General features: G+C 43.5%; 1 protein-coding gene across 8 annotated transcripts in view; it reads left to right on the plus strand.

Annotated features, from left to right (window-relative positions):
* The window catches only part of LOC115589991 (low affinity immunoglobulin gamma Fc region receptor II-like), a 30,874-nt gene extending 3,928 nt beyond the window's left edge, over window positions 1–26,946 (plus strand). The window contains exons 1-10 of one of the 8 annotated variants that reach the window (XM_030431217.1): window positions 16,364–16,444; window positions 17,814–17,849; window positions 18,306–18,566; window positions 18,948–19,187; window positions 19,550–19,711; window positions 20,885–20,986; window positions 23,151–23,249; window positions 23,621–23,719; window positions 24,092–24,190; window positions 26,810–26,944. In XM_030431217.1, coding sequence (XP_030287077.1) covers window positions 16,414–16,444; window positions 17,814–17,849; window positions 18,306–18,566; window positions 18,948–19,187; window positions 19,550–19,711; window positions 20,885–20,986; window positions 23,151–23,249; window positions 23,621–23,719; window positions 24,092–24,190; window positions 26,810–26,853 — 1,173 coding nt within the window. In that variant the 5' untranslated portion in view covers window positions 16,364–16,413 and the 3' untranslated portion in view covers window positions 26,854–26,944. Of the gene's footprint in view, window positions 1–863; window positions 1,319–4,469; window positions 4,734–5,600; window positions 5,841–6,138; window positions 6,325–6,527; window positions 6,669–16,363; window positions 16,445–17,813; window positions 17,850–18,305; window positions 18,567–18,947; window positions 19,188–19,549; window positions 19,712–20,884; window positions 20,987–23,150; window positions 23,250–23,620; window positions 23,720–24,091; window positions 24,191–26,809 lie in introns of those variants that run through there. The other 7 variants (XM_030431212.1, XM_030431213.1, XM_030431211.1 and 4 more) reach the window with 7 other exon arrangements.
* The last annotated feature ends 890 nt before the right edge of the window (window positions 26,947–27,836 follow it).

A 27,836-nucleotide genomic window follows, 5' to 3' on the forward strand; every position in this document is an offset into this window, starting at 1 on the left:
CTGTCCAGATGCTGCTGGGTGAGTCTCAGAGACGTGATCAGCGCTGCTTCTCACAGCAGAACTGTCCTCAGAAAACTTTAGATAACAACAGTGTAGCATCACTTCCTGGTTGTATTGTGTACTACTCTAGTCTTTAAATCCTTTTCACATTTCCAGTCACTAAAGTGGTGAACTGGGGCTGTACAGCGTTGTTTTACTGTACGAGACAAACTGTCCTTCAAACAGCTGAGAGCTGTGAGGACGACAGGAAGAGGATGTGCTGGAGAAAAACTATTATTAATAATAGTTACACTTATATTTTCAACTACACATCCAACAACATGGATGTAGAACATGTGAAATGTTCCAACAGACACATTAAATCCACACATCACAACATTAAGGCTCTGCAGACTGTAAAACTCTGGTCAACACTGACTCTTCTATCCAGACAGGTGAGTGCTGCTTCTTTAGATTACCTGTCAGTGTGTTTATACTCATTACTGCACAGTATCTGCACAGTGCTCTATACATTAATCTAGTGGTTGAATTAGAGGTAGCTGCGCTCTTCATATCAAACACACTTATTATCTAACTTATGTAGCCTACTTCTTGGAGAAAGTCCCCAGACTCCCTTGAAAAATGTCTCAATTTAGTGAGTTGTTGAGTTAAGAGACACTTTATAAACTCTGTGAAACTCTGTCTACATCACTTTCTGAATTATTCGAGCCTTCTTGTTCATTCGGCAAACGCTTTACATGAAGATATTCCTTTCTTTGTGTTCAAATAACGACATGTTTACACGTTAGAATGAAGACAAATTAGGTTCGGTTAACGTGCAGCTGCGAGGTTTGTCCCAGTGGAGTTGCCATAGTAACCCGTCAGAGGCTCGCGCTGCACGTTAACGAGCGTTAACGAATAAAAACAAAGTTTGTTGTTATTCTAACTGCGCCGCTCAGATCGCTTTTCTTCTGATTATTGATGATCGATTAGAGATGAGCCGTCCACGGTAGTGACGTAGTGACAGTCTGGATGAACGTGTGTGATGGACTTTGTGCTGTTTGCTCTCAGACTCATCTCCCGCCAGATACAAGTATACACACGTTAGCTTAGCATGCTAGCTGTAAACAGTATGACTGTGTGAAAATGTCTAAAGTCCAGATTCTGAGATCGTTGGTGAAGCAGCGACTGACTGCGGCTGCTGAGGAGATATGTGCGCTGTTTGAAAGGACGATAGCAGAGTACGAGGAGGAACTGTGTCGGTCCACAGAGCAGAACCAGCGACACCGGAACCTACTGGACTCTGCTTTAACGCCTCAGCTTTGGTTACACAGAGCAGGTTCGTTCTCCTCCTTCTTCACTGTCGGCACCGACACAAATCTGCATCTTTCTTCAATAGCTTCCGGGTCATGTGACCCATTGACTCAGAACCAGAGCCGAACTGCCGAACTCCCCAGACGGTGGAACAGCGGCGCTGCGCCACTATACCGCTAGGTCAGCGCCGCTATACTCCGCGCGTGACAGTGACGAGCGTCCGTCCGTCCCCCGGTTGACGGAGTTGATGACCGTCTGTCCGTCTGTCCATCCGTGTCTCCCCCCCCCCCCTAGACTGACGTTGACGAGCGTTCGATATATATATGATTATATTTAATAAGTGGCTGCATCGTTAAATTGCTGAATCTTAATGACCTTTAAGTGTTTTTTTGATTATTGATTAGTTAAAACCCAGGACAGAATTTGAACAAAGTTTTGTAAATAGAAAATACTTTAATATCATAATAAAAGTTTTTGTTCAGAAACAACAGAACAGTAACAAAACATTTTCCCCCATACATTGTCATGTCTGGATTTGTTTCTTAAGTGTTCAGAAACTCTTGGAGAATCCGCTTAGTGAAATAATTAGATAATTAAGTTTGTAGTGCATCTACTTGTAGTTTAAATATAGTAATCATACAGCATCTCTTTCACAGTCAACACAAAAGGGTAATTATGTTCAATTAAATCTGAGACGTATTATATTCAGCAGATTTGTTTTAATTCCAGTAAATGTATTCAGTTAGATAACATGTTTCAATGGGATAAAGGTTTTATATCAATTTTTCAGCATTATTTATACTTTTTGAGTTGGCTAACGTAACAAATGACCAGTTGCACTTTGAAAATTGATATTAACTAATGCTGAAGATGACTAAAATATTATTTCCATCACTGTTATCTACCTGGATATTCTCTGCTGGACTAAAAGGCCTCTATAGTCCTGTCATGCCTCTGCCTCTGGGTCTGGGTCGGGGTTTGGGTCTGTCGGGTCAGAGCTTCTGGGTCTGTTGAGTTCAGGGGTTGGGGATTTCTCTCCTCTCTCCGTTTCTTTAGTAACGTTTTTTTCCCTATGATGTTTCATGTGCTTGAACACATTTGTAGTGTTGCAACTGTATTTTACTCGCCGTTGTTTCATTCAGCCTGAAGATGTGGAGCAGGTGGAGTGATGGAGGCGGCACTGACACTATGTGGTCTTTCACCAGCTCGGGTCTGAGTTCTACAGGACGGTAGTTTTTAAGTGAAGTTTTTTGGTACCGGGATGATGGTGGCTTTTTTGTAGCAGGAGGTAATGATCTTCTGGCTCAGGGAGGAGTTAAATCATCTGTGAGGACACGAGTCAGTTGGTCCGTCCGCTCTTTAAGCACATGGTCAGGTATATTGTCAGGACCTTCAGCTTTCTGTAGGTCGACTCTCCTCAGTGTCCAATGGACATCAGCTGGGTTGAGACTGAGAACCTGGTCGTCCTGGTGAAGGGGGCTTTAATGGTGGGTGTGTTATTTAGTGCATCAAGCTGTCCAAAGTAGTTATTGAGGTCATTTAGGAAGTCTGTGTTGCTGTCACAGTGGGGGGAGTGGGCCTGTAGTCATGTGATTTATACCCTGTAACAATCGTCTGGTGTCCTTAGAGTCATGGAAGTGACTCTGGATCTTTGACTGTCGGCCTGCTTTGCATTCCTGATCGCTCAGTTCAGGTTGGGTCCAGCTGACCTCAGGGCTGCCATGTCATCAGATCTGAAAGCTGTATTCTGAGCATTGCTCGCTCCTCATTGGTCAGCCGGGATTTCTGATTTTATGACACAGACATTCTCTTTGCATTTGTGTTTGTATCCAGTTACAGCTTCTGCATTCTGCTCCACATTGACTGTTTGCTGGTCAGTGGCTGTAACTTTAAACATAAAGCAGACAGAACATTCAAAGCAGTCCTGCAACACACTTATGCCCAGTCAGAGGAGCCCAGGTGGGGCGGCGGACTGCTTTAAAAGCCCCCTTGATGTTAGTGTACTGATGGTGTAGTGTGTAAACTCCCCGAGTCACAGCGTCCTCATGTTGGTGATAACCAGGGAGAACCTTCTTCATGTTGGCCTGGTTGAAGTCTGCAGCAACAGAGACCTCTCCAACAGGATGTGTGGACTGTAGCTCACTGATGGAGCAGTACTGAGTGTTCAAGACCTCCTCAATATCTTCACTGGGGAAATGTATACTGCCATGATGACATCACAGTACATTCCCTGGGTATGTAGAGAGGGCGACATATAACAGTCAGGGATTTAATGTAGGAGAGCAGTGACTAGACACTATTGTGGGATTTGTACCAGTAGTTATTTATGTATATTCACTCCAGCAGCCTGAGTTTTACCCCTGAGAGTTCAGCTCCTGACCGCCCAGTATGATGTTAGCCCCTCCATGTAAATGGTGTCTGGGACGGTTGAGTTCAGCCAAGTCTCAGTGAAAATCAGGGCTCAACAGTGTCTACTGTCCCTCCTGGAGGCTAATTTCCAGCCTCAGGTAGCATGAATTCAGACTTTTTACAAGGCGACATTATGATGTTGTTATTCTGGTGTCCTTCTGGTTTGTTCATTGCGGTCAAATCACAGAGGAATATCTTTGTTTTGGGTTCACACCAATGTGGCAAGACAGATCTATTGTTTTTAACACACCTGTTAAGAAGCTGCCACTCAGTGGAGACAGATGGACAGATGCTACGCAGCTGAGAACTGTTCACCTGTTAGCATCAGGTAGCGTTGGAAGCTGCAGACTCTGGCTGGGTGCCACGCGTTCACGGTTCTATTTACGTTGTGAGAGTAGACACGATTAAGAGTTAACAACCCTGCGATCAAAGAAGAGCGAGATATGCAGCATGAATATTTTCTTCGCGTTTTGTCTGAATGCAACATGAAACTTACAGGACTGCACACCATGCAGCACCATGCAGCAGCTGACAGAGAAAGTGAAGAAACAATATTGACATGTGAGACACATGAAGTCACATCTGCTGTGTGTTTGACACCAACTCTGAGAGTTCCATTTAAAACATGAGGAGACTCAGAGCCTGAAACACAGAGGAGATCAGTGCCGGTCAACAAGGTCTACAGAGACTGGAAGAGGAAGAAGAGACACTTCTGTCCAAACTGACCATTATCATCTGTAACCACATCTCTCTGTCTCGTCCTCCAGCCTCTCTGAAGATCAGTCCTCACAGATCTCAGCTGTTTGAAGGAGAGTCTGTCTCTCTGAGGTGTGAGGAGGACGACAGCTCTGATGGATGGACGGTGACGAGGAACACGACTAAAGGAACCAGGACTCAGTGTGGAGCTGACTGGGGAAGAAAAGATGGTTCCGTCTGTAACATCAGCTACATCGTCACATCTGACAGTGGAGTTTACTGGTGTGAGTCCACAGGCGGAGCAGCCAGTAGCAGCATCAACATCACTGTCACTGGTAAGATGAGGCTGTTGTAACTCCAGCAGGTCTGAACACTGAGTCTGTCTTTCACCTTTTCACTTTGGCTGAGCCTGAGAGAGACAAAGACAAGAAGACAGACAGGTGACCTTCAGGAGGCAACAACACTGGGTGGAGCACTGAGTCTGCCTCCTCAACATGTTGTTCATCTGTCAGTCTGACATTATGTTCAACATGTAGAGATGATAAATCAGCTCCATGTGCCAAATGTTTCTCCAGAGAGATTGTTGTGATGAAGTGTTGCTGAGTACAGGACAGGACAGTGAGACTGCTGGTGTGAGTCAGAGGATCCATCAAGCTGAGTTTGATGCTGTGAAATCACACTTTAACCTGCCCATGTTAGCAGCACACGTTTGTCAACACACTGTCTGTTTCTACTGATCACAACATCACCAGACTCCCTTAACAAATGTACTGATTTAAGAGTTGTTGAGTGAGGAGAGACTCAACAAACTTTGTGAAACATGACGACAAATTCTGAATGATGCTTCATCAGTTTGACCAGCACAACCAAACACCTGATGCTGTCCTGTTGTCAGAGTGATGAAGATGATGGAAGAGTAGATATGTTTGTGTTCTGTCTTTTTAAGCTGAGCCTTCAGAACCGCCCTGCAACGACCCGACTGCAGCAGAGGACGAGACGACACCACAAACTTTATGTCCCCGGTCACTGCAGCACTGGGTACAATGTACCAGTAGCTACATGCTAACAGGCTAATCTAACCTGTAGAAACATGAGGTTATCTGTTGTGTAGCTGTGACAGGCTGCTACCTGCATCCTGTCATCACCTTCACACTCACAACAGGAACACACAACTGGAATAACATGTTTGTCTGTGTGTTGAGGTGGAGCAGTGATCCTGCAGAGTCCTGTCCTCCCTGTGATGGAGGGAGATGATGTCACTCTCACCTGTACAACAAAGATCTCCAACCTCTCATCTGCTTTCTATAAAGATGGCTCCTTCATCAGGACTGAGCCTACAGGTCACATGACCATCCACCATGTTTCCAGGTCTGATGAAGGACTCTACAAGTGTAACACCATCAGTGATGGAGAGTCTCCACCCAGCTGGATCACTGTCACAGGTCAACAGGTTCAACTTAAGTCTACAATAAAAATGTCAGCAGAGACAGAGACAGCCTGTCTCCAGAGTCAGTGTTGGCATCCAATGTTTAACATTTCTATGTTTCATACGTAGCTGATAAAACTTTACATGTCTTTATGTTTTAAATTAGTTTTGTCTTTAATACCACAGCTGGAAAACCTCGACATCTTGTTAAAGTATAATATTGAACCATTATGTGATTTATTCTCTACAGTGAAATGACTGAATGAATTCATCTGATTTCTGTGTTGTTGATGAGAATCTTTTGTTCATTTTAGAGAAACCTGCTACGACATCTTCTCCTTCAACCTCGCCTGCTTCACCATCCTCTCCTTCAGCTCTCTCTCCTCCTCCTGTTCCTGTGTGGTCGATGGTTCTTGCTATTCTATCCTCTCTTTTCTCTCTGGTTCCACTGGTTCTTCTGGTTCTAGAGGTGAGACGGCTCACCAACAGGAAACCTAAAGGTCAGACACATTCAGACACATTCAGCTAACTGAGCTACATGCTAACAGCAGCTTGTTACTATAGCCAGTGAGAATTATGAGCAGTGGTTAGAGATTATCCCACAATCAATCAATCAATCAATCAATCAATCAATCATTCAATCAATCAATCAATCATTGATGATTGACAGCTGTTGATAAATGATCTCACTCTCCTTCTGCAGGAAATTACCTGCCCGTCTCCATGGAGATGGCTCCTCCCACCCAGGCTGAGCAGGGATTGGCTGATGAGTACGATGATGTCATGGCTGCTGTCACCACAGAGCATCACCTCTGAGTTGATCCAACGTGTTCTCCTTCTTCTTCAGTCACGTTTCCTTCCTGGAGCCAGAACTCTTCCTGTGGAGCTGCTCACCCTCTAGGTTCTGTTCTTGTGGATCCTGCTGCTTCTTCTTGTGAGACCCGCCCTCCTCCTCCTCTGATTGGCTCGTCTCTGTGGTGTTCCCACCAGAACTCTTCCTGTGGAGCTGCTCACCTTCTAGTTTGACGGGTCGACTGCTGATTGGACTCTTGTGTTGTTCACTGAGTCGGTTCTGTCTCTGTGATGAAGTTGCTGTTCTGTCTCTCAGTGAACTCAGCTTGATGTGTTGATGTTCTGATGGTGTCCAGCTGATCCACTTTCTGTAAAGTGTTTCTTTAGAGACCTTCAGTCCTGATCCGATGCTGAGAACGATCCTCTTTGACTTTTGATGCTTTGATTTACTTTCTGGATCCTCAAATTTTGTGACTGTTTCCAGGTTTATGTGACAGTATTCAAGGTTTTCAATGTGGTCTGAGACTTTTGGACCTGCTGTATCTAAAATGTTGAGCTGCACATTAAACAGACTTTATCCTTCAGTATCATTCAGTGTGTTCCCTTCAGCTGTGTGTTGACACACCCTGTTTATGTAACACTGCACATCAGAACTGATGACCAGAACAAAGGCTTCCTTTAAGTCCAACAACAGAACAATGTTCATGGTTTTAGATCCTCGGTGCATTTTCTGCATCTCAGACTGACCTTTAATCTGAAGATTATTCATGTTATAGTTTTTTAAGCTGAACATAAACGACAGCTTCCTCTTGAGTCCAGTAAACTGACCTGAAGCTGTGAGGTTTCTCACGACTCTCTGCTCGTGCTGACAGTGACGTGTTTGTCCTTGTGGTGAAATGTGTCAACTGGTTTTAATGGCAGCAAGCAGCTTTGTGGTCGTCCAGGTTCCTGTTTCTCATAAATACCCTCCAGTTGTTCACTCGGCTGCGTCTGTCTGACAGGAAGTCTTCACTCTGTGCTGCTCTCTCAGAATGATTGACGGGTGGAGGACACGATATGATTGGTTGACACTGGTTGGATCAGCACACGTGACATTTAGTTTACAGGAAGAAGACACAAGTTAACTCTCCAGCCTCGGGGTCGGGACCCTCCAGAGGGCAGGGCTGCCAACCATCCCTTGAAAAACAGAATCGTCTTGTATTTAGAAACAAAGTTACGCGTCCCGTTTTGAGCTTAAAAGGGACGCACTTTGTCCCATATTTCCGTGAGAATCAAAATGGTCTTTAAAATGTCAATAGAATCAATGAATGACAGGGCGTTTTATATGAAAATGTACGGTAGTCTTATTGCCAGCCCTCTCCTGCTCTGTGACCAATGAGCCGACAGCACACTCACACACGAGAATAACAATGCAGAATCCGGCTGTTCTCATTGGCCGAGGTACTGTTTCTTGCAAGAAGATACCGGAAGACAAGAGACTGAGGCAACTTGCAAAACAATCCAGCATGGCTCACAACGACACAGGTTCACATGACACTGCAGACGGTACGCCTTCCACCATGAGCAGTAACATTACTACCTTGAGAAAAAGAAAGAAAAGGCTGCAAAAACACAGACTCCAATATGAAAAAGAAAATATGTGGCTGGAAAAAGTGTAGATAATGTCTGCTGGCGCACTTTTTCTGTAGCCCACGGTGGACTCAGAGCTGCCAAGCGTCACGCTTTGAGTGTGACAGTCACGCAATTTGACCCATTTTCACACCACACGCCACACTTGACATTTCTCACGCTTATATTTCCCCATTCAATACTCTATATTTATTGTTTTCATGATAATCAACTTTGGTCCTCACGGATTGCCGTAGTTCGAGTAACTCTGATTGACTGACTGAGATAACCAATCCATCAGTCCTTTGTGCCTGAATCTAACCAACCACGGAAGGCACCACGCAATATAAACCAATCAGAAGCAATGTAAGGCGGGTCTTGGAGTCTCTAACTATCTTTCACACACAACAGCGCCGACATTTAAAACCCACTCGACGTTCTCCTGTGTGTGTGTGTGTGTGTGTGTGTGTGTGTGTGAGAGAGAGAGAGTGCGCGGGTGAGTGTGTGTATGTGAGAGGGAGTGTGAGTAGTGCTTCTTTTTCTTGCATTTGTTGCAGTGCGCTTTTTAATTAATATGAAATTAAATATACTCTATTTGAAGGCAAGTTTGTTTTTTGCCTGTTTATCTGTTAATGACTGAACTCATTGTAATAAAATTCTTTCAGAATTTATTTGATTTAAAAAAAATGTTGGTAATGCGTCGTGAAAGTCTTAAATTTGAATTTGATGGTCTTAAAATGTCTTAAAAAGGTCTTAAATTTGACTTACTGAAACCTGCAAGAACCCTGATAAATGTATTTTGTCAAAATTCTTGTTACAATTTTCATTTCTAACTTCTGGTTAATTAAGACTAGCATTAGGAGGCCACAGTGCAGGGAGAGCCGCTGGCATGGAGGTGAGGACAGCAGTCTTAAGGAATAAATCGATGTTAAAAAAGGCCACATTTTATTCCGTACGCATCGTATGACTAAAGTCTCACTCTCGTCATTTTCTGAAACTTGGCACTGTGGACTGTTTGATGTGACACAACATGCTTCTAGTGGTCGACACATTAAACACGTGAGGGACAACCAGGTGGACCCTTGACCAGTTTGTTGTCCACCAGGCAACACCAGAGGCAGATATGGTATGTTTAAAAAAAAAAAGGGTGTTTTTTAAGTCCAATAAATGTCAGTATTTTATGGCCAAATAAATTGTTTAGTGTAATAAACACATACAATTGATAGATGAATACATAAAATAGATCAATAATGCATAAAAGTAATACATAGATGAATAATAGATAAAGAATACACACTATACTGTATACATACATATATACAACCTTACACATGTCAGTTCAAACAGTCCATAGATAGATGTGATGTAACGTGCAGAATTTGTACTGCACAGGCAGTTGATATACTACACATGAACTGTACATCAGACAGAAAACAACCTTCTATTGTTTTCTGTTATTTTATACTGTTTTGAGTAAAGTTCTGTTAAATAAATATTTATGTTATTCTGTCAAGTTAAGCTGGACAGATTTCTGCTAAAAATACATCTTATTTTGCACTAAAAAATAAATTGTTGAATAATAATTGTTTTTCTATGTATTCGTATCACTCAAAAACATGCATTGAATTAAATTCACAGTCAAGTCAAGTCATTTGAAAATCGTTTCACACACAAAAAGTGGCACTTTTTTTACCAAGCCATCGGGGGTGGGGGGTTGGGGAGGAGTAGGTGTCCCTTATTTATTTTTCAGGGAGGTGGCAACCCTACCAGAGAGTCACCAGATAAATGTGAGGGGTCGTCACATGATTGATGGAGAGGAGAAGAAACAAACTCTGATACAGAACATCCGTTTCTGCTTTTATTGTTGAATATTGAAGGATTTTAATTCTTTGAGCCTTTGAACTGTTGAAGTTAACAACTAACAACTCACTGACATCTGAAAGTTGTATTTAGTAAAAGGTGACGAAACAAACCGGTTTAAAGAGATAGTTCTGGTCTCTTGATGTGGAGCTGTATGAGACTCTTATCTCAGTCAGTGTATTTAGTGTATTTCCTAAAAAGGAAATGTGTTGAAATAATAAAGATCATAATTCTGTCATAACGTTCTCTGAAACATAAACTTTAGAAAGTTAAAACCTGCTCATGCAGAAGGAACCAGAACCACAGGTCTCTGTGAGGCGTGACTCAGTGTGACCTGAGGACCTGAATCCAAAAAGACACTGAGGACAGTGGAGATGCAGGACAGACAGAACACCAGCGGGTGGCAGCACCATCACAACACTGAAGCTTCATCTTAGCCTCAGATCCACTTCTGTTTCTGTGATCACATGTTCATCTGACTGATGAAACAATGTGAAGCTGCTATCTGAATGAAGCCAGCTGACCCAGTTATTTACTACATCATGATGCAGAAACTTTACAGCCTGAATCTTCTCAGTGGTTCACCGACTGAACAATCAAAACTCTTCAAAGTTTGTTCTTTATCTGCACTGAAGGGAGGTGTGTGTCGGTTAGCCACAACCAAACCAGAACAGTCCCAGTTTTCCATCTGACAGCTGAGCTGAACCAACAGAAGCACACAGGAAAATAAGAAGTGAGAGCAAAGTTCATTGATGCTGCAGAAAAATAATAAGTCACAGCTGCGACAACAATTACACAGTCCAATAAACATAAATACAGATTAAATAACAGTGAAGTCAGATATGACACTAAACAGGTGGAGGCTCTGTTCAACAGAACATATAAATGAGACAAGTGTTATGAACAAACATCAAAATAGTTAATCTTGATCTTTAAAATATTTATTTCACTGAAAAACACATTAAAACGACGTAAGGACCAATCACAGACCGGCTGGTCACCACTGGTTGGTCTGGTGTGAAGGTCTACATCAGTGACTCGTAGAGGACTTCTGGCTCCGACTTCAACCCTGACCAAACAAACAAATAATGATAAAAAAACTGTTCAAACTCTGCCCACAAACAACACCTTCTGAACTGGAGGTCTCAAACTACTGATTCACTACATCAGGTTGCTGGCCTGGCCTCACACGGGGCACCATATGATGTGGTTAGTGCAACATTATTGGGGAGTTTGGGGGTTAAATTTGGCTATCCATAATAATTAATGATCATCAGGAATAATGATTCATTATGATGAATGATAAGATCCAATTTATATTGGAGCACCTTGGGCTGATTCACTTAATAACTACAACCAGATTTACCATAACAGCTGTAGCGGTCAAAGGGTTGTGGAGCCTCGACAGAGTCGAGGTCGGCAACAATCACACTTGTACAATATCAAACAGACAGCATGAAGGTTCAAAAGTATTTAATTCAACACAAAGATGAAAACACACAATCTAACTAAAATGAACTATATACAGGTATATATGTCACACCTGATGTGAGAGCACAATAATACTGAAACAGTGAACAAACACACATACATTGAATACATATTCATTACATAAGAAAGTCCTGTGCTTGGGCGCCCTTTGCTGCATGTCACTCTCTCTCTCCCTGTTTCCTGTCATATCTTCAGCTGTACTATCAATAAAGCCATAAAAAGGGCAAAAAATACTTTAAAAAGAAAGAAAGTCCTGTGCTGAGCCAAGCTATGCTATGCTGTATGCTATCTAGGCCCAGTTCAACATTACCAGTTTTTGAAGAGAAGGTGCTGATGGCTCCTTGGCTGATGAGCCAAGTAGTCAAAGGTTGTAATTCTAGTGATAAACTATGCTGTTCTAGCTGCTCACCTTCTAGGTTCTGTTCTTGTGGATCCTGCTGCTTCTTCTTGTGAGACCCGCCCTCCTCCTCCTCTGATTGGCTCGTCTCTATCAATTCCCCACAATGAAACCACACCCACTTCGATGTGACGGAGGCCTCAATATCCTCGTGGTTCTGGAGTTAGCGAGCCTCCGTGGTGTTCACTAACTTTATGAGGTCGGTGTGTTTACCAGGAAAATACAGGTCATAAACTGCTGCATCAGCACCACCAGAACATCTGACACAACCAGAGTTTCACTAAACTCAAACTGTGGACTCATAGTAAACAAAGGCGACCAATCAGAGCCTGATATGGCAGATTTCACCAGAAAAACAGTGGGATCCATAAGAACACCTCAGCAGGACAAGGGGACTTCATTATAACACTGTTTTGTCTCAGTTCACCTGTGATTTAGATCCGTGAACGTAATATTTAGATTAATTCTGCCAGAGAAGCAGCTGGATCCATAACAACACCTCAGCAGGACTGCAGTGCACAGTGAGGAAACATCAGTTTAACAGTTTCAGTGAAAAGTGTCCCTGAATGTCAGAAAGTCTCGGATCTGACAGTGTCCACAAAGCTTCTTGTCTCTCTCTGTCTTCAGGTGATGATCATAAATGTTAAATGTGGTTGAGTTCAGGTGAGAGTGGAGGACAGTCAGGACAGTCAGGACTCCTCGGTCTTCTCTGGTGTTCAGTAGTCATGTCAAACCTTCGAGGTGTGTTTGAAGATCATGGTGAATCTCTGACAGCTTCAAACTCACATCTGGAGTCACTTTGAGACACAACTGTCAGTGAAGGCATCATATTCATGTCATCTACATCCTGTGTCAGGTGTAACTTTACATTAGACATCAGCGTCTTGCTGCAGTTTGTTGTGACGTTCAGTTCATGGTTTGGCTCAGAGTATGTTGAACTTCGTCTCTGGAATAGCCCTCTGGTCCGCACCTCTACTAGTCCTTCCTGCTGCTGTCAGACTGTAGACAGTGGACCTCACATGTTCACGGTGCATTCGTTGTTTTACACTAACTGGACAATTGTCATTCTCATATTTATTATTTATGAATAACAAAACACTGCCAAACTGTTCACTGTGTACAATATTATGTATGTATGTAATACCCATATAATATCAGTTGTATAATTGTTTTCTCTCCTGGGAAGTTAAAGACAATGCAGCACTTGTTGTTAAGTTAAAATTTGTATAAATTATACTTTGAGACAAATAATAATAACCCTAACCATAATGTATAAATGATTTATGTTTCAAATGTTTGACTTTGAACTATAATTTCATTTTTCTGAATGCATTTAAGAAGTTAAAAGGTCATTCTCATCTCGTGTGAGAGTTCATGACCTTTGGGAGTTTTGCACATCCAGGTACCCAGGAAGTGATTTGAGAGAGCGGATCGTCGCAGGCTAACCGGGGTTAGCAGAACAGAGCATGAGGGAGACGGAGGTTCTTTGCTGCGAGCTGCTGCGGGCAGAAACGGTCGCCACCCGCGGCAAGAGAGCGATTCATCAGCTGCAGCCGAGTCCTGCTAACTTCACCAACATGGAGGTACTGCTAGAAAAACAGTTTCCCTCATGAGCTCCAACTAAAGCACGCCAACAAAACTAAACTAAGAGTGCACTCAAAATTAGACAGTCGAGACTTAAAGGAGTCATCACCCGGAAATCTCAATTTCTCTCGTTAAATCATGCATATTGGTGTTGGACCTCTGTTGAAACTTGCCTGAAAAGCTGGAGTTTGAAAGTGGCTTATTTTTTTCGCTTTGGCTCTTTTTCCGAACAGGAATAGCGCACAGTAGTGCGCGTTCCTAAAGCACGAGATTTTGACTCTGCTCCTGTGGTGACGTTACCACAGGAGGCTACTTGCATAAGCATCGGCTCACAGTCGTCCTCAGCCAGAGTGAGCACGCCGAATCTGCTTATTTCTCTGTCATTTTCACGCCATACATCGTGACCGCAGCATTAAAACTCAGGTCTTACATGTAAAACACGAGTGTGAAAAGTAAGACGGAAAAAAAGAATTTACCATTCAGAGACGTCCTGCTGTAAACGTGTCTCTTCCACCGTCTCTGCCTCTTCACTCTCCCGTTCGGTTGCCGACTCTGGCTCGTACATAAATGCCTGAATTCCGTAAGGTTCGTCATTTAGTGTGTGCGCCATGACAGCGGGCTGTTTATGTTTTGGAGTCTGTGTGCATGCAGGCTCGCCCCCCATTCCGGCTCTGTCCGTCCTGCGGCCAATCAACGCATGCCTCATTACATATTAATACAATGCACATCCAGACCGGTCAAAACCTCGCGCATAATCTCGCGTGAGAAAGTCGCGGTATTTAAAAGTGTCAGAACAAGCTCTATGTTTGATTTTTTTTTTTTTTTTTATTTCTAATACGTTTTAAGAATTGATCCAAAGCGATCCAAGAGGGACTGGATATGTAAAAAACCAGGTGATGACTCCTTCAAGAAAAAACGTTCAGTTCTCTTTTCCATAAAAAGGATGTGAATGTGTTTCTCTCTTGCATATCGTTAATACATTTTCTGAAATTGATAACCTGTGTTTGTGTCATTTAAGTATTTGATTCTGTACTGAGTGTTTGCAGGTCAAGGTGTGCTCCCACTAGTCTTCACATAGTTACTATTGAGAGTGAGGATCATACATTACCCCAGACAGTTATTCACTATTTGAAATGTCTCTTTTACCATAAGATATTGAAGAAAGGTTAAGGCTTCATCTTACAGTATAAGGTGGGTTTCTTAATACACGAGCCAGTGGTAAAAGGGTTACATATACAATGCATATAGTTATATGAAACACCTTGAATGGTGCAGCTTGGACACATCCTCAGTGATGAACCCAGGGTCACAGGGTGTTTCGGGTCTTGGATCATCAGACACCCTCGCCTGGGCGACCCAGCTGGGGTTGATCAGTCTCTGACTTGTGTCCAAGCAGCGCACTACACCATGGATCGCCCCTCTTGATCCACAGCCACCTTGATGCTTTCTCTGCTGCCTCACTGATGTTTTTGGTGGCTTTTCTCTCCTGTAACCTCCTGATGCCAAGTGGTGCAGGCTCTGCCCTGGAAATCCCCTGCAGCCAACCTCGACTGGCATATGAGACTATTCCTATTTCTTACCTTTGTCTTATATGTTTATTTTCTACTATTTTTATTGTTTACTGTAATATTTCTGTCCTTTGGCTGCTGTGATGAAGAAATGTCCCAGTTTGGGGCACAATAAAGGGATTCTGATTCTGATGGTACTGAACCCAGATGATCCGTTGGCCCCTCGCTGTCATCAGAGTGTGACAGGGTGAATGATACACATGCAGGTCCATTTACCTCCAACACTGCCCATCATCACCCTCTGGGAGACATGAACTGTCATTCATTCTTAACTCTCCTCTGTTCTGAAGTGTTGTGTTATCAATCATTAAGTTAAAGTACTTGACAACATTATATACAATAACTTACTAACTCTGAGGGACATGATGCAGCTCAGAACCAAAGTGTCTGTGTGTGTTAAAGTCTGGTCCAGTGCAGGTGTTACTGTGGGAGTATTATCATCTACAGAGCAGATACAGGTACATGGTGTGTAGTCATCAAGTCACACTGCGTATATGGCATGCGCTTTAACCACTCAACCACCTGCGCGCCCACACATAATGTAATATAACAAGAACATGGCAGCAGGAAAGAGTCCTGATCAACCCTGGACCTGAACCCTGGCCCTGAAACCTGGACCTGAACCCTGGCCCTGAAACCTGGCCCTGAACCCTGGACCTGAACCCTGGACCTGAACACTGGACCTGAAACCTGGACCTGAACCCTGGACCTGAACCCTGGCCCTGAACCCTGGCCCTGAAACCTGGACCTGAACCCTGGACCTGAAACCTGGACCTGAACACTGGACCTGAAACCTGGACCTGAACACTGGACCTGATGGAGTCCTATTGGCTGCTGACTGAGGGGAACCGGTACATCACATGATGTAGTCAGAGACACGGACCCGCCCAGCAGAGAGAGGTTCTGACTCCATCAGACTGTCTGATGCTGTTAATAACATAAATCATATCTCACAGAAACACAATGATTATGAGCTGATTGTAGAGTCACAATACAGTGATTTCAGTGTAGTTATACTATATATATGATATTTAATATATATGAACTATACATAATATCTAATATATACTAACTATATATAATATCTAATATACACTAACTATATATAACAGGTCATCAGTTCTGTCTGACCCTGTTGTTTCTGTGTATGTACAAACACACTAAACGACAGAAAAGTGACTTCCTGCTAAATGTGTGACAGAAACACTGACAGACACCAACGAGGAAGGAGGAGGGTCGACTTGGTCTGACTGCTACATGCTGCTGAGCTCAGATGACCAGGACTCAACATGGAGGAATCATGTCTGCTGTGGCTGCTCGGTGAGTAAAACACACTTCATCTGTGTTCCTGTTCGTCTGCACGCTTCCTAAATGTTCATGTCTGGAGTTACAGAGCCAACAACAAGAGAACACACTAAATTCAGACCAGCCGCGACAACAGATCACAGCCGAGACCAGAACCGATCAATAGTCATATTTATTACTTATGTATGTTTTATACTAATGTTCATGAAATTGCTCTCAAACAAACAAACTAATAAAAAATCTAATAATCAGATTATAATCTGTCGCTTGTCTGGTGCAGTTGAGAGTTGACCAAGTTCGTCACAATTTTTTTTTGTAGAAGTTCTTTGTTGATGCAACAAGAGTCGCACATCAAGAGCACATGGATGATGAGTGAAGAGAGGCTGTCTCTCCTCATCTTTTGTAATAACCCATATCAGTAAAGCATTATTCCCTACAACCATTGCTGTGTGTCATACATCAGCTTTCACAGAAGAGGCTTCACCACCCGTCCTCAGGATGAACTCCTTATCTAAGTTCCTTTATGTTAATGTTCACAGCACATTATACCTCATACAATACATGAATACATAAATTCATACTCTGCAGCCAGATAACTATCACAAGAAGGAACTCATGTCAGAAGTCAACAAAGATAAGATTTCACTTTACATGATGTTAACAATGTTGTATCTGTATTGTTAAGTTTTATATGTGAGAACAACATATCAAAATAATAAGAGACTTTTGACAATTTCCCTCATACTATATAAATGCACTGTAAAGTACTATTTCACTTACATCATCTTTTTGTAATATGCATCTAAAATGCATGAAAATCACACTTTTCAATAGTTTTCATTACATTTGAATGACTTGCATGTTCTAGAATGATTGAACAATTCTATAAAATAACATACTTATCCTGTTATTTAAAATATAGAAACTTTCAAAATGTGTATTTTAATAATTTCATTACATTTTTAGAGAAGTTGTCTGACAACAACACATTTGTAAATCTACTAACATTGTGACAGTAAATTTACAAAGAAAAGCTGCAATTTCACTTGTGTATTGTGTTATTTGATCTTTTTTTTTTGGCAACATTTTCAGACATTTGAACATTTTTAAACCTCGAACCAACCGGAGTGTCTTTTGTCTTTAGTTGTGATGTCACTTTTCACACTGTTGCTTTAAAAACAACATGAGCTGATGATGTTTCTTTGATACGACTGTCCTCCTCTGTGTTTCCTCTCAAACCAACCGGAGTGTCTTTTGTCTTTAGTTGTGCTGTCACTTTTCACACTGTTGCTTTAAAAACAACATGAGCTGATGATGTTTCTTTGATACGACTGTCTTCCTCTGTGTTTCCTCTCAAACCAACCGGAGTGTCTTTTGTCTTTAGGTGTGACGTCACTGCTGAGCGGCTGCACACACCAAGGTGAGAACACTTCCTGTGTGACTGATGAAGAGTCATTTAGTCCCTGATAGAACAGTTAGTGTTCAGGACGCTGTTTATGGAGGGAAATAGTTTGCACATACAATAAAAGAGTGAAGACTGTCTGGATGTCCACAGACTGGACGCTAAAGATAAATGTGCTGCTATAAAAAAGTCATTGTGAAAGCAGGACTGCACACCATGCAGCACCATGCAGCAGCTGACAGATAAAGTGCAGAAACAATATTGACATGTGAGACACATGAAGTCACATCTGCTGTGTGTTTGACACCAACTCTGAGAGTTCCATTTAAAACACGAGGAGACTCAGAGCCTGAAACACAGAGGAGATCAGTGCAGGTCAACAAGGTCTACAGAGACTGGAAGAGGAAGAAGAGACACTTCTGTCCAAACTGACCATTATCATCTGTAACCACATCTCTCTGTCTCGTCCTCCAGCCTCTCTGAAGATCAGTCCTCACAGATCTCAGCTGTTTGAAGGAGAGTTTGTCTCTCTGAGGTGTGAGGAGGTCAACATCTATGATGGATGGACGGTGATGAGAAACAGGACTAAAGACACCAGGACTCAGTGTAAAGACTGGGGAAAACCAGCTGGTTCCTTCTGTACCATCGAGTACATCTTCCCATCTGACAGTGGAGTTTACTGGTGTGAGTCCACAGGCGTAGCAGCCAGTAGCAGCATCAACATCACTGTCACTGGTAAGATGAGGCTGTTGTAACTCCAGCAGGTCTGAACACTGAGTCTGTCTTTCACCTTTTCACTTTGGCTGAGCCTGAGAGAGACAAAGACAAGAAGACAGACAGGTGACCTTCAGGAGGCAACAACACTGGGTGGAGCACTGAGTCTGCCTCCTCAACATGTTGTTCATCTGTCAGTCTGAGATTATGTTCAACATGTAGAGATGATAAATCAGCTCCATGTGCCAAATGTTTCTCCAGAGAGATTGTTGTGATGAAGTGTTTCTGAGTACAGGACAGGACAGTGAGGCTGGTTGTATGATGCTACCTGCATCCTGTCATCACCTTCACACTCACAACAGGAACACACAACTGCAATAACATGTTTGTCTGTGTGTTGAGGTGGAACAGTGATCCTGCAGAGTCCTGTCCTCCCTGTGATGGAGGGAGATGATGTCACTCTCACCTGTACAACAAAGACCTCCAACCTCTCAGCTGATTTCTATAAAGATGGTTCCTTCATCAGGACTGAGCCTACAGGTCACATGACCATCCACCATGTTTCCAGGTCTGATGAAGGACTCTACAAGTGTAACATCAGGGGTCATAGAGAGTCTCCACCCAGCTGGATCACTGTCACAGGTCAGCAGGTTCAACTTAAGTCTACAATAAAAATGTCAGCAGAGACAGAGACAGCCTGTCTCCAGAGTCAGTGTTGGCATCCAATGTTTAACATTTCTATGTTTCATACGTAGCAGATAAAACTTTACATGTCTTTATGTTTTAAATTAGTTTTGTCTTTAATACCACAGCTGGAAAACCTCGACATCTTGTTAAAGTATAATCTTGAACCATCATGTGATTTATTCTCCTCTATATAAAGTTTGTGGGTCTCAGGCTGACATAGAACAAGAGGAACAGACCAGACAGGAGCAAGTTCACTTTCTTAGTTTGATCTCGTTTCTCTCTACAGTGAAATGACTGAATTTCTTTGTCCATTTTAGAGAAACCTGCTCCGACAACTTCTCCTTCAACCTACTCTGCTTCAGCTCCCTCTCCTCCTTCTGACCCTGAATGGTGGAAGGTTCTATTCATTCCTTTCTCTCTGGTTCCACTGGTTCTTCTGGTTCTACTGGTGAGACGGCTCATCAACAGGAAACCTAACGGTTAGACACATTCAGACACATTCAGACACAAAACAGACTTCAACATAAATTGTGTTCCTCATTATTTGTCTCAGCCGTGTGCTGCAGTTCACTTCTGCAGGCTGAGATTTGACCAGAGTGAGAAGAAACAACAGTGTTGACGTTCTGTCAAAGACGTCTCTGTTCTGTGTTACAGAGATGTCTACTGAAGTTAGCATGCTAACCAGCTAGCCACTCAGCTTCTCACAAGCTCTGCCCTACTCCTCCTCTGCTTGGTTGCTTTGTTGGTTGTGTTCTCTATGCTTGACTCAAACTGTGACTCACAGGAGCCGTTATGATGATTGTTTGTTGCAGTTTCTGAGCTGTAGTTTTTGCGGCAGCTGCTTCTCTGCCAGCCGGCCTGTCCGCTCTACTAATGAGCCCAGAGACACTCTGACAGTGAAGAGCAGCTCCAGAGGACGAGCGACTCAGTGAGTCACAGTTTGAGTCAAACATAGAGAATGTGACCAACAAAACCAACCAATCAGAGGCAGAGTAAGGCGGGCCTAGTTTCAGCTGGAGATGTAAAAGCAGCCAGTTCACTACTGAGTCTAATAAGTCAACAAAATAAACTTATAAATGTGAAGAAAGGACAGTAAAGAAAGGACAGTAAAATGTGAAAATATTCTGTCCATCAGCTAATAGGGCCCTGCAATGAGCTGGATACTTGTCCTTGCCTTCGTCCAGAGAGATAACTGGGATCGACCCCTTGGAAAAAGGGGATAAAGCGGTTACATCCCCGCGACCCTCACGGATGGCTGTGGCTGATAATGAGATGAGATCAGCTGATAGGCCTACTTAGCTCCATGGCTAACTGAGCTACATGCTAACAGCAGCTAGTCATTATAGTCAGTGAGAATAGTGAGCAGCAGTTAGCGGTCATTTTGCCCCCAATAGTTTTTTAAACTACCTTCGAATTCTGGTAATTTCACAACAACTACACCTTTAAAATTGTGTTTTTTCTGCTGATATTCACATTTATATGAACATCTCAGAGCTGGAGTGTGTCACACAAATCATTACACGTATAAACTGTAACAACTGTTTCCTGAAGTCAAACATTCATTCAGATTCTCGTTCATCAGTTCAGCCCTGGATCTTTTGATCATCTTTAGACTTTAAAATGGAATTTTCTGTCATTTTGGTTCCTTTCAGCAGCAGAAGAAGAAGGAGGAGGTGATGACATCAGAGATGACATCACATACAGTGATGTTAGAATATCACATCCCCCAGAACAGCCAATCAGACGGAGCAGAGGTAAAGATGGTTTCATTGATTACATTTTGTGTGTGTGTGTTCTTGTCCTTGTGTCTTTGTGAGGACCACAGCTCCGCTCAACACCATGAGGACATTTTGTAACATGATGTCAGCACATTTATATTTATATATAGAATATTTAAGAAAGTGTGTTCATGAAACTAAAACTAAATCAATGTTTCTAACTCCACAAAGGTTAAGACTGTAGCTCGTCTGTTTCAGGTGATGATACTGTGTGTTGTGTTAGCATGCGCTCTTTGTTTCCTGTGGTGAATCTGCTAACAGAAGCTAACGGCTCTGTGGTCGTCCTGTTTCCTGTTTCTGATAAAAACACCTCAGCTGAAGGTGGTCCTGCTCATGTTTCACCACAGGACTGTTAATAAGAAGAAATAATATACATGAATTATGAACTGTAAACTTTAATAATAAAGTAAAAATACTCTGTATCTCTTCCCTGCAGTCACATGTTGTTACTGTTCACATTTACACTCTATGTGACTTCATATTAAATTAATCAAATAAGATGAATAATAACATAAAATAATAAAATTACTTTTCAAACTAAAAGTTTTGTTAAGTTTTAATAATTGTTTGAAATAAGAGGAAAAACTACTGTTTGTATAATTCATCTACAATAACAGAACTGTTATCAGTTCCAATTCTTCACAGTTATAATTTGTTTGATTGACACAATTGACTAAGAGTTTCATGTGAACAGCGAATCCAGAATCAGAATCAGAAATACTTTGATAATCCCAGGGGGAAATTATTTAATATTTGGGATTGTGGATTTAAGAATCCACATACTTTCCCAAAAAAAAGACACCATCGCCCCACCCCTCGACCTCTAGCCTCCGACCTCTGAACCCTGCAGCGTCTCATAACAACAACAACAACAATGGCGGACTACATGCTTGTGTTCATGCTGCAGAAGATATTGAGCCTTTCTTGCAACTTACTCGCATTTTAGTTGAATGTGTCGCAGCAGCAGTTCGACCTCATTATCGGTCCACACAAATGATTCTGGTTTCCTTCACTGTCATCTTCTTCTTGTTGTGTTCGGTTTCTCCATCTACTGTCTGTTTGTTTACAGCGCGCAAGCTTAATGCACATGCTCTGTCTCTTCATCCCCGTTTTTGGTGAATTTCAAGTGCCACCTATAGGCCTAAAATATGAACTGCAGCGTTTTCAGTTGTTTTCAGTGGATCCGTCTGGACGCAAATATTCTTGAAACGATGCCAAGGAAGACGGAGGAAAAAAGATAGTTTTTGTCCATGTGGACGGCCTCTAAAACACAACTTATAAAGATACATTTTACAAAGAAAGTGTCTTCATGGATGACATCCCTCACTGGCTTCCCACCAGCATGAAGACAGTTTAATGACATTTGTCTGAATACATAACCGCGACAAAGTGACTGATACTGACCCAGAAAGAAACCTTGTTGTGGTCCAGATACTGTGTGGAATGACGGCACGTGTGCGGTCCGCTCCATGTTCACATGTCAGCCAAGCATAAACCTATAGACTAGAACGGGCCCAGACTTGGGCCGGGCTGGTTGTTGTCTTCCAGTACCTTTCAGACTCTGTGCAGACACTTCACCTCACCATTGTCACTAACACTTGATTCAGTGTTAATCTGAGTGTAGAATTATTGATTTATTGACTTAATATAGAATATAACCTGAATTAATTAAGAAGAAATAAGAAATAAGAGATTCGACACAGAAACAACAAAGAACAGGACGTGTTTTCCTTCCTCACTCTGAGGTATATAAGATATAAAAGAGAACAGTCTAAACAAACTAAATGAACTTGACTTTTTATTAAATTGACCTTAAACACACTTTTTATTTTTGTGTTTTATTCTTTCAATCCTCCAAATCAAACCACAACAACAACTTCCTCCTGCTGTTTCCAGTCAACTTGTGAACTGAAGCTGGTGATGTTTCTCACTATACTGATGGTGGAATGACCCGTCAGTACAACCTGTTTGTGGTCGTCCTGTTTGAATTTAAAGTGTTGTTTTTCACAGCAGAGGTGTTAAAAAGAAAGAAACTGTTGCTGACATTTATAAACTCCCTAATCAATCGAATTATAACCCTGCATGACAGATAATGGAACGATTTCCTGTCAGAAGTGTTTATATTGTTCTTCTGTTGCAGAGAACGATCCAGCTGTGGTTTACTCTGCAGTGAGACGAGCAGAAGACATCAGTTATGGACAAGTTGTCTTCAAAGACAAGAAGTCAGTCAGGACCAGGGGTACAGCTGCTCTGCTTTGTCTCCAGCTTGAACGAACACGAGAATAATATGTCAGAGTGATAGTGATGCTTTGAGCCTTGCGGTTAATGTGTCACTTATTTAGTTGAAGCGAGCTGCTTCATTGTCATCACAGTTAACTTCCTGTTTCACACAGAGACCCTCTGAGGGAGAAAGCAACCTGCTGCCATTTATCGAATAATACAATATTAATAAAATGACTATAATCCTACATTAAAAATGATTATTTCTACAGCAGAAAGATTGATTCTCTTCTTGTGTTGCAGTACAACACTAGCAGTAAATACAGCAGCAGCTCTGTGTCAGTGGTTGTACATGCCTTCATGTAATGAGGATGTGTTGTTGTTTTGCAGAGAATGATCAAGCTGTGGTTTACTCTGCAGTGAGACCAGCAGAAGATGTCAGTTATGGACAAGTCGTCTTCAAAGACAAGAAGTCAAACAGGACCAGAGGTACAGCTGCTCTGCTTTGTCTCCAGCTTGAACGAACACGGGTATAATATGTCAGAGTGATAGTGATGCTTTGAGCCTTGTGGTTAATGTGTCACTTACTTTAGTCGAAGCAAGCTGCTTCGTAGTCATCACAGTTAACTTCCTGTTTCACACAGAGACCCTCTGAGGGAGAAAGCAACCTGCTGCCATTCATCGAATGATACAATATTCATAAAATAACTATAATCCTACATGAAAAATGATTATTTCTACAGCAGAAAGACTGATTCTCTTCTTGTGTTGCAGTACAACACTAGCAGTAAATACAGCAGCAGCTCTGTGTCAGTGGTCGTACATTCTGTCATGTAAAGAGAATGTGTTGTTATTTTGCAGAGAATGATCAAACTGTGGTTTACTCTGCAGTGAGACCAGCAGAAGACGTCAGTTATGGACAAGTTGTCTTCAAAGACAAGAAGACAAACGGGACCAGAGGTACAACTGATCTGTATTGATCAACCAGCTTTGGACAGTCTGGCTCCAGTGTTTATGCTAAGCTAAGCTAAGCTTTGATTATTAAGCTTCGATTAGTAAAATATCCATCCATCCATCGTCTTCCGCATTATCAGGGGCTGGGTCACGGGGGCAGCTGCCTGAGCAGGGACACCCAGACTTCCCTGTCCCCGGACACCGGAGGATCCCGAGGTGTTCCCAGGCCAGCCAAGCGACATAGTCACTCCAGCATGTCCTGGGTCTTCCTCGGGGTCTCCTCCCAACGGGACATGCCTCCCGAGGAAGGCGTCCCAGGGGCATCCGAAATAGATGCCCGAGCCACCTGAGCTCGCTCCTCTCGATGTGGAGGAGCAACGGCTCTACTCCAAGCTCCTCCCGGGTGATAGAGCTCCTCACCCTATCTCTAAGGGAGCGCCCTGCCACCCTGTGGAGGAAACTCATTTTGGCCGCTTGTATCCGGGATCTTATTCTTTCGGTCATGACCCAAGTTCATGGCCATAGGTGAGGGTAGGAACGTAGACTGACCGGTAAATTGACCACAACAGACGGATACAACGACCGCATTACTGCGGCCGCTGCACCGGTCTGCCTATCAATCTCACGTTCCATCCTTCCCTCACTCGTGAACAAGACCCCAAGATACTTAAACTCCTCCACTTGAGGCAGGAGTCGAGAACCATGGCCTCGGACTTGGAGGTGCTGATTCTCATCCCAGCCGCTTCACACTCTGCTGCAAACCGCCCCAGGACATGCTGGATGTCCTGGCTCGAAGGAGCCAACAAGACCACATCATCCGCGAAAAGCAGAGATGAGATCCAGCGGCTCCCGAAACTATTGGCCGAATTCTCCTCTCCAGTACCCTGGAATAGACTTTCCCAGGGAGGCTGAGGAGTGTGATCCCCCGATAGTTGGAACACACCCTCCGGTCCCCCTTTTTGAATAGGGGGACCACCACCCCGGTCTGCCAGTCCAGAGGCGCTGTCCCTGACTGCCACGCGATGCTGCAGAGGTGTGTCAACCAAGACAGCTTCACAACATCCAGAGACTTGAGGTACTCAGGGTGGAACTCATCCACCCCCGGTGCCTTGGCACTGAGGAGCTTCCGAACTACCTCAGTGACTTCGGCCTGAGTGATGAATGAGTCAACCTCTCATTACCCAGCCTCTGCTTCCTCCGTGGAAGGCGTGTCAGTGGGATTGAGGAGATCCTCGAAGTATTCCTTCCACCGCCCGACAATGTCCCCAGACAAGGCCAACAGCTCCCCTCCTCCACTGTAAACAGTGTTGGTGGGGGACTGCTTCCCCCTCCTGAGGCGCCGGATGGTTTGCCAGAATTTCCTCGAGGCCGACCGGAAGTCCTCCTCCATGGCCTCCCTGAACTTTTCCCAGACCCGAGTTTTTGCTTCCATGACCGCCCGTGCTGCCGCACCCTTGGCTGCCTCAGGAGTCCCCCGAGCCAACCAGGCTCGATAGGACTCCTTCAGCTTGATAGCTACTTACTTTTGGAGTCCACCACCGGGTTCGGGGATTGCCGCCATGTCAAGTGACCACCAGGTTGTGATCAGTTGACAGCTCAGCCCCTCTCTTCACCGGAGTGTCCAAGACATGCAGCCGGAGGTCAGATGACACGACTACAAAGTCGATCATTGACCTCCGGCCTAGGGTGTCCTGGCGCAGGGAAGCGATCCCTCATTCATCGGGGTAAAGTCCAACACATGGCGGCTGAGCTGGGGAGCTATAAGCAAGCCCACACCAGCTCGCTGCCTCTCACCGCGGGCAACTCCAGAGTAGAAGAGAGTCCAGCCTCTCTCAAGGAGTTGGGTTCCAGAGCCCAGACTGTGCGTGGAGGTGAGCCCAACTATCTCTAGCCAGTACCGCTCAGCCTCCCGCACTAGCTCAGGCTCTTTCCCCCCCAGCGAGGTGACATTCCATGTCCCCATAGCTAGAGTCACCGTCCGAGGATTGGGTCGCCGGGGCCCCCGTCCACGACTGCCACCCAGCCCCTTCTGAACCCTCCTGCGGGTGGTGAGCCTACTGGAGGGCGGGCCCACGTCCCACGTTCAGGCTGCGCCCGGCCGGGTCCCTTGGGCAAAACCGGCCATCAGATGCTGGCCTGCAAGCCCCAACCCCAGGCCTGGCTCCAGGGTGGGGCCCCGGTGACGCCAATCCGGGCGACGTACACTTCCTTGTTGTTAATTTCTTCATTAGGGGCTTTAGAACCGATCTTAGTCTGACACGTCACCTAGGACCTGTTAGCCTTGGGAGACCCTACCAATGGCATTAAGCCCCGGACAACATAGCTCCTAGGATCAGTCAGGTGCTCAAACCCCTCCACCACGATAAGGTGCCGGTTCAAGGAGGAGCATTATGGATTTATACATTATTAAAATAGCTGGTGATAAATGAGTGACCCAAAGTGACCCAATGTGAATCATCATTGATTTAACCCAAAACTCAATTTTATGTTGCATGATGCACGACATATGGTACACTCGAAACTTGATATAGTTAATCAATAGTTTGAGACTTCTCGTTCATAAGTTAATGTTTGTGGGTGGAGTTTGAACAGTTAGTTTATTTGTTTGTTTGTTTGTTTGTTCAGGGTTGAAGTCGGAGCCGGAGGTCCTCTACTCGTCACTGAAGTAGATCTTCACACCCGACCAACCAGTGCTGTCCAGCCAGGCTGTGATTGGTCCTCAGAGATGCTTTGGTTCAAACTGACTTAAAGTAATTCATACACTGATGATGGTGGCTGCAATGCAAGGTGCCGACCAGTATATCCTATGCAGTTTGGGGTTCAGTATTTTGCCCAAGGACACTTCGACATGCAGACCAGTGGAATCGAATCTTCTGATAACAAGACTGGTTATGCCCCTGAGCCACAGCTGCCCTGGCACCTCAGCACAGTCATCTGCTTCACTTCTTATTTGATATGTTGAAGCCAAAAAATATATGGAGAGACTGACAGGTCAGATTTAGAACATATTTTTAGAGTTTATAAGTGAAAAATAACAATAATAATAATAAATAATGTAAAGTTTAAGATTAATTGTTTAAACGGTTGTTCACAACCCTTGTTTCATTCATATATTTCTGTTGAACAGAGCCTCCACCTGTTTAGTATCATATCTGCCTTCACTGACTTCAAACTATGTTCATGTTTATTGGACTCTGTTCTTGTTGTCGCAGCTGTGTCTTATTATTTCTCTGCAGCATCAATAAACTTTGCTCTCACTTCTTATTTTCCTGGTGTGCTTCTGTCGGTTCAGCTCAGCTGTCAGATGGAAAACTGGGCCTGTTCTGGTTTGGTTGTGGCTAACCGACACACACCTCCCTTCAGTGCAGATGAAGAACAAACTAAACCACAACTGCAGACTATAAAGAGCTCGAGCATCATTCACAGTCTGCATACACAGTATGAGTTTGAAGAGTTTTGATTGTTCAATCGGTGAACCACTGAGAAGATTCAGCCTGTAAAGTTTCTATGTCATTATGTCATAGATAACTGGGTCAGCTGGCTTCATTCAGAGAGCAGCTTCACATTGTTTCAACAGTCAGGTGAACATGTGATCACAGAAACACACTCAGACTTCAAGAGATCAAACTGAAGAAATCGAAATCCATTTAGA

Source organism: Sparus aurata, chromosome 10 (genome assembly GCF_900880675.1).
Source record: "Sparus aurata chromosome 10, fSpaAur1.1, whole genome shotgun sequence".
Lineage (NCBI taxonomy): Eukaryota > Metazoa > Chordata > Actinopteri > Spariformes > Sparidae > Sparus > Sparus aurata.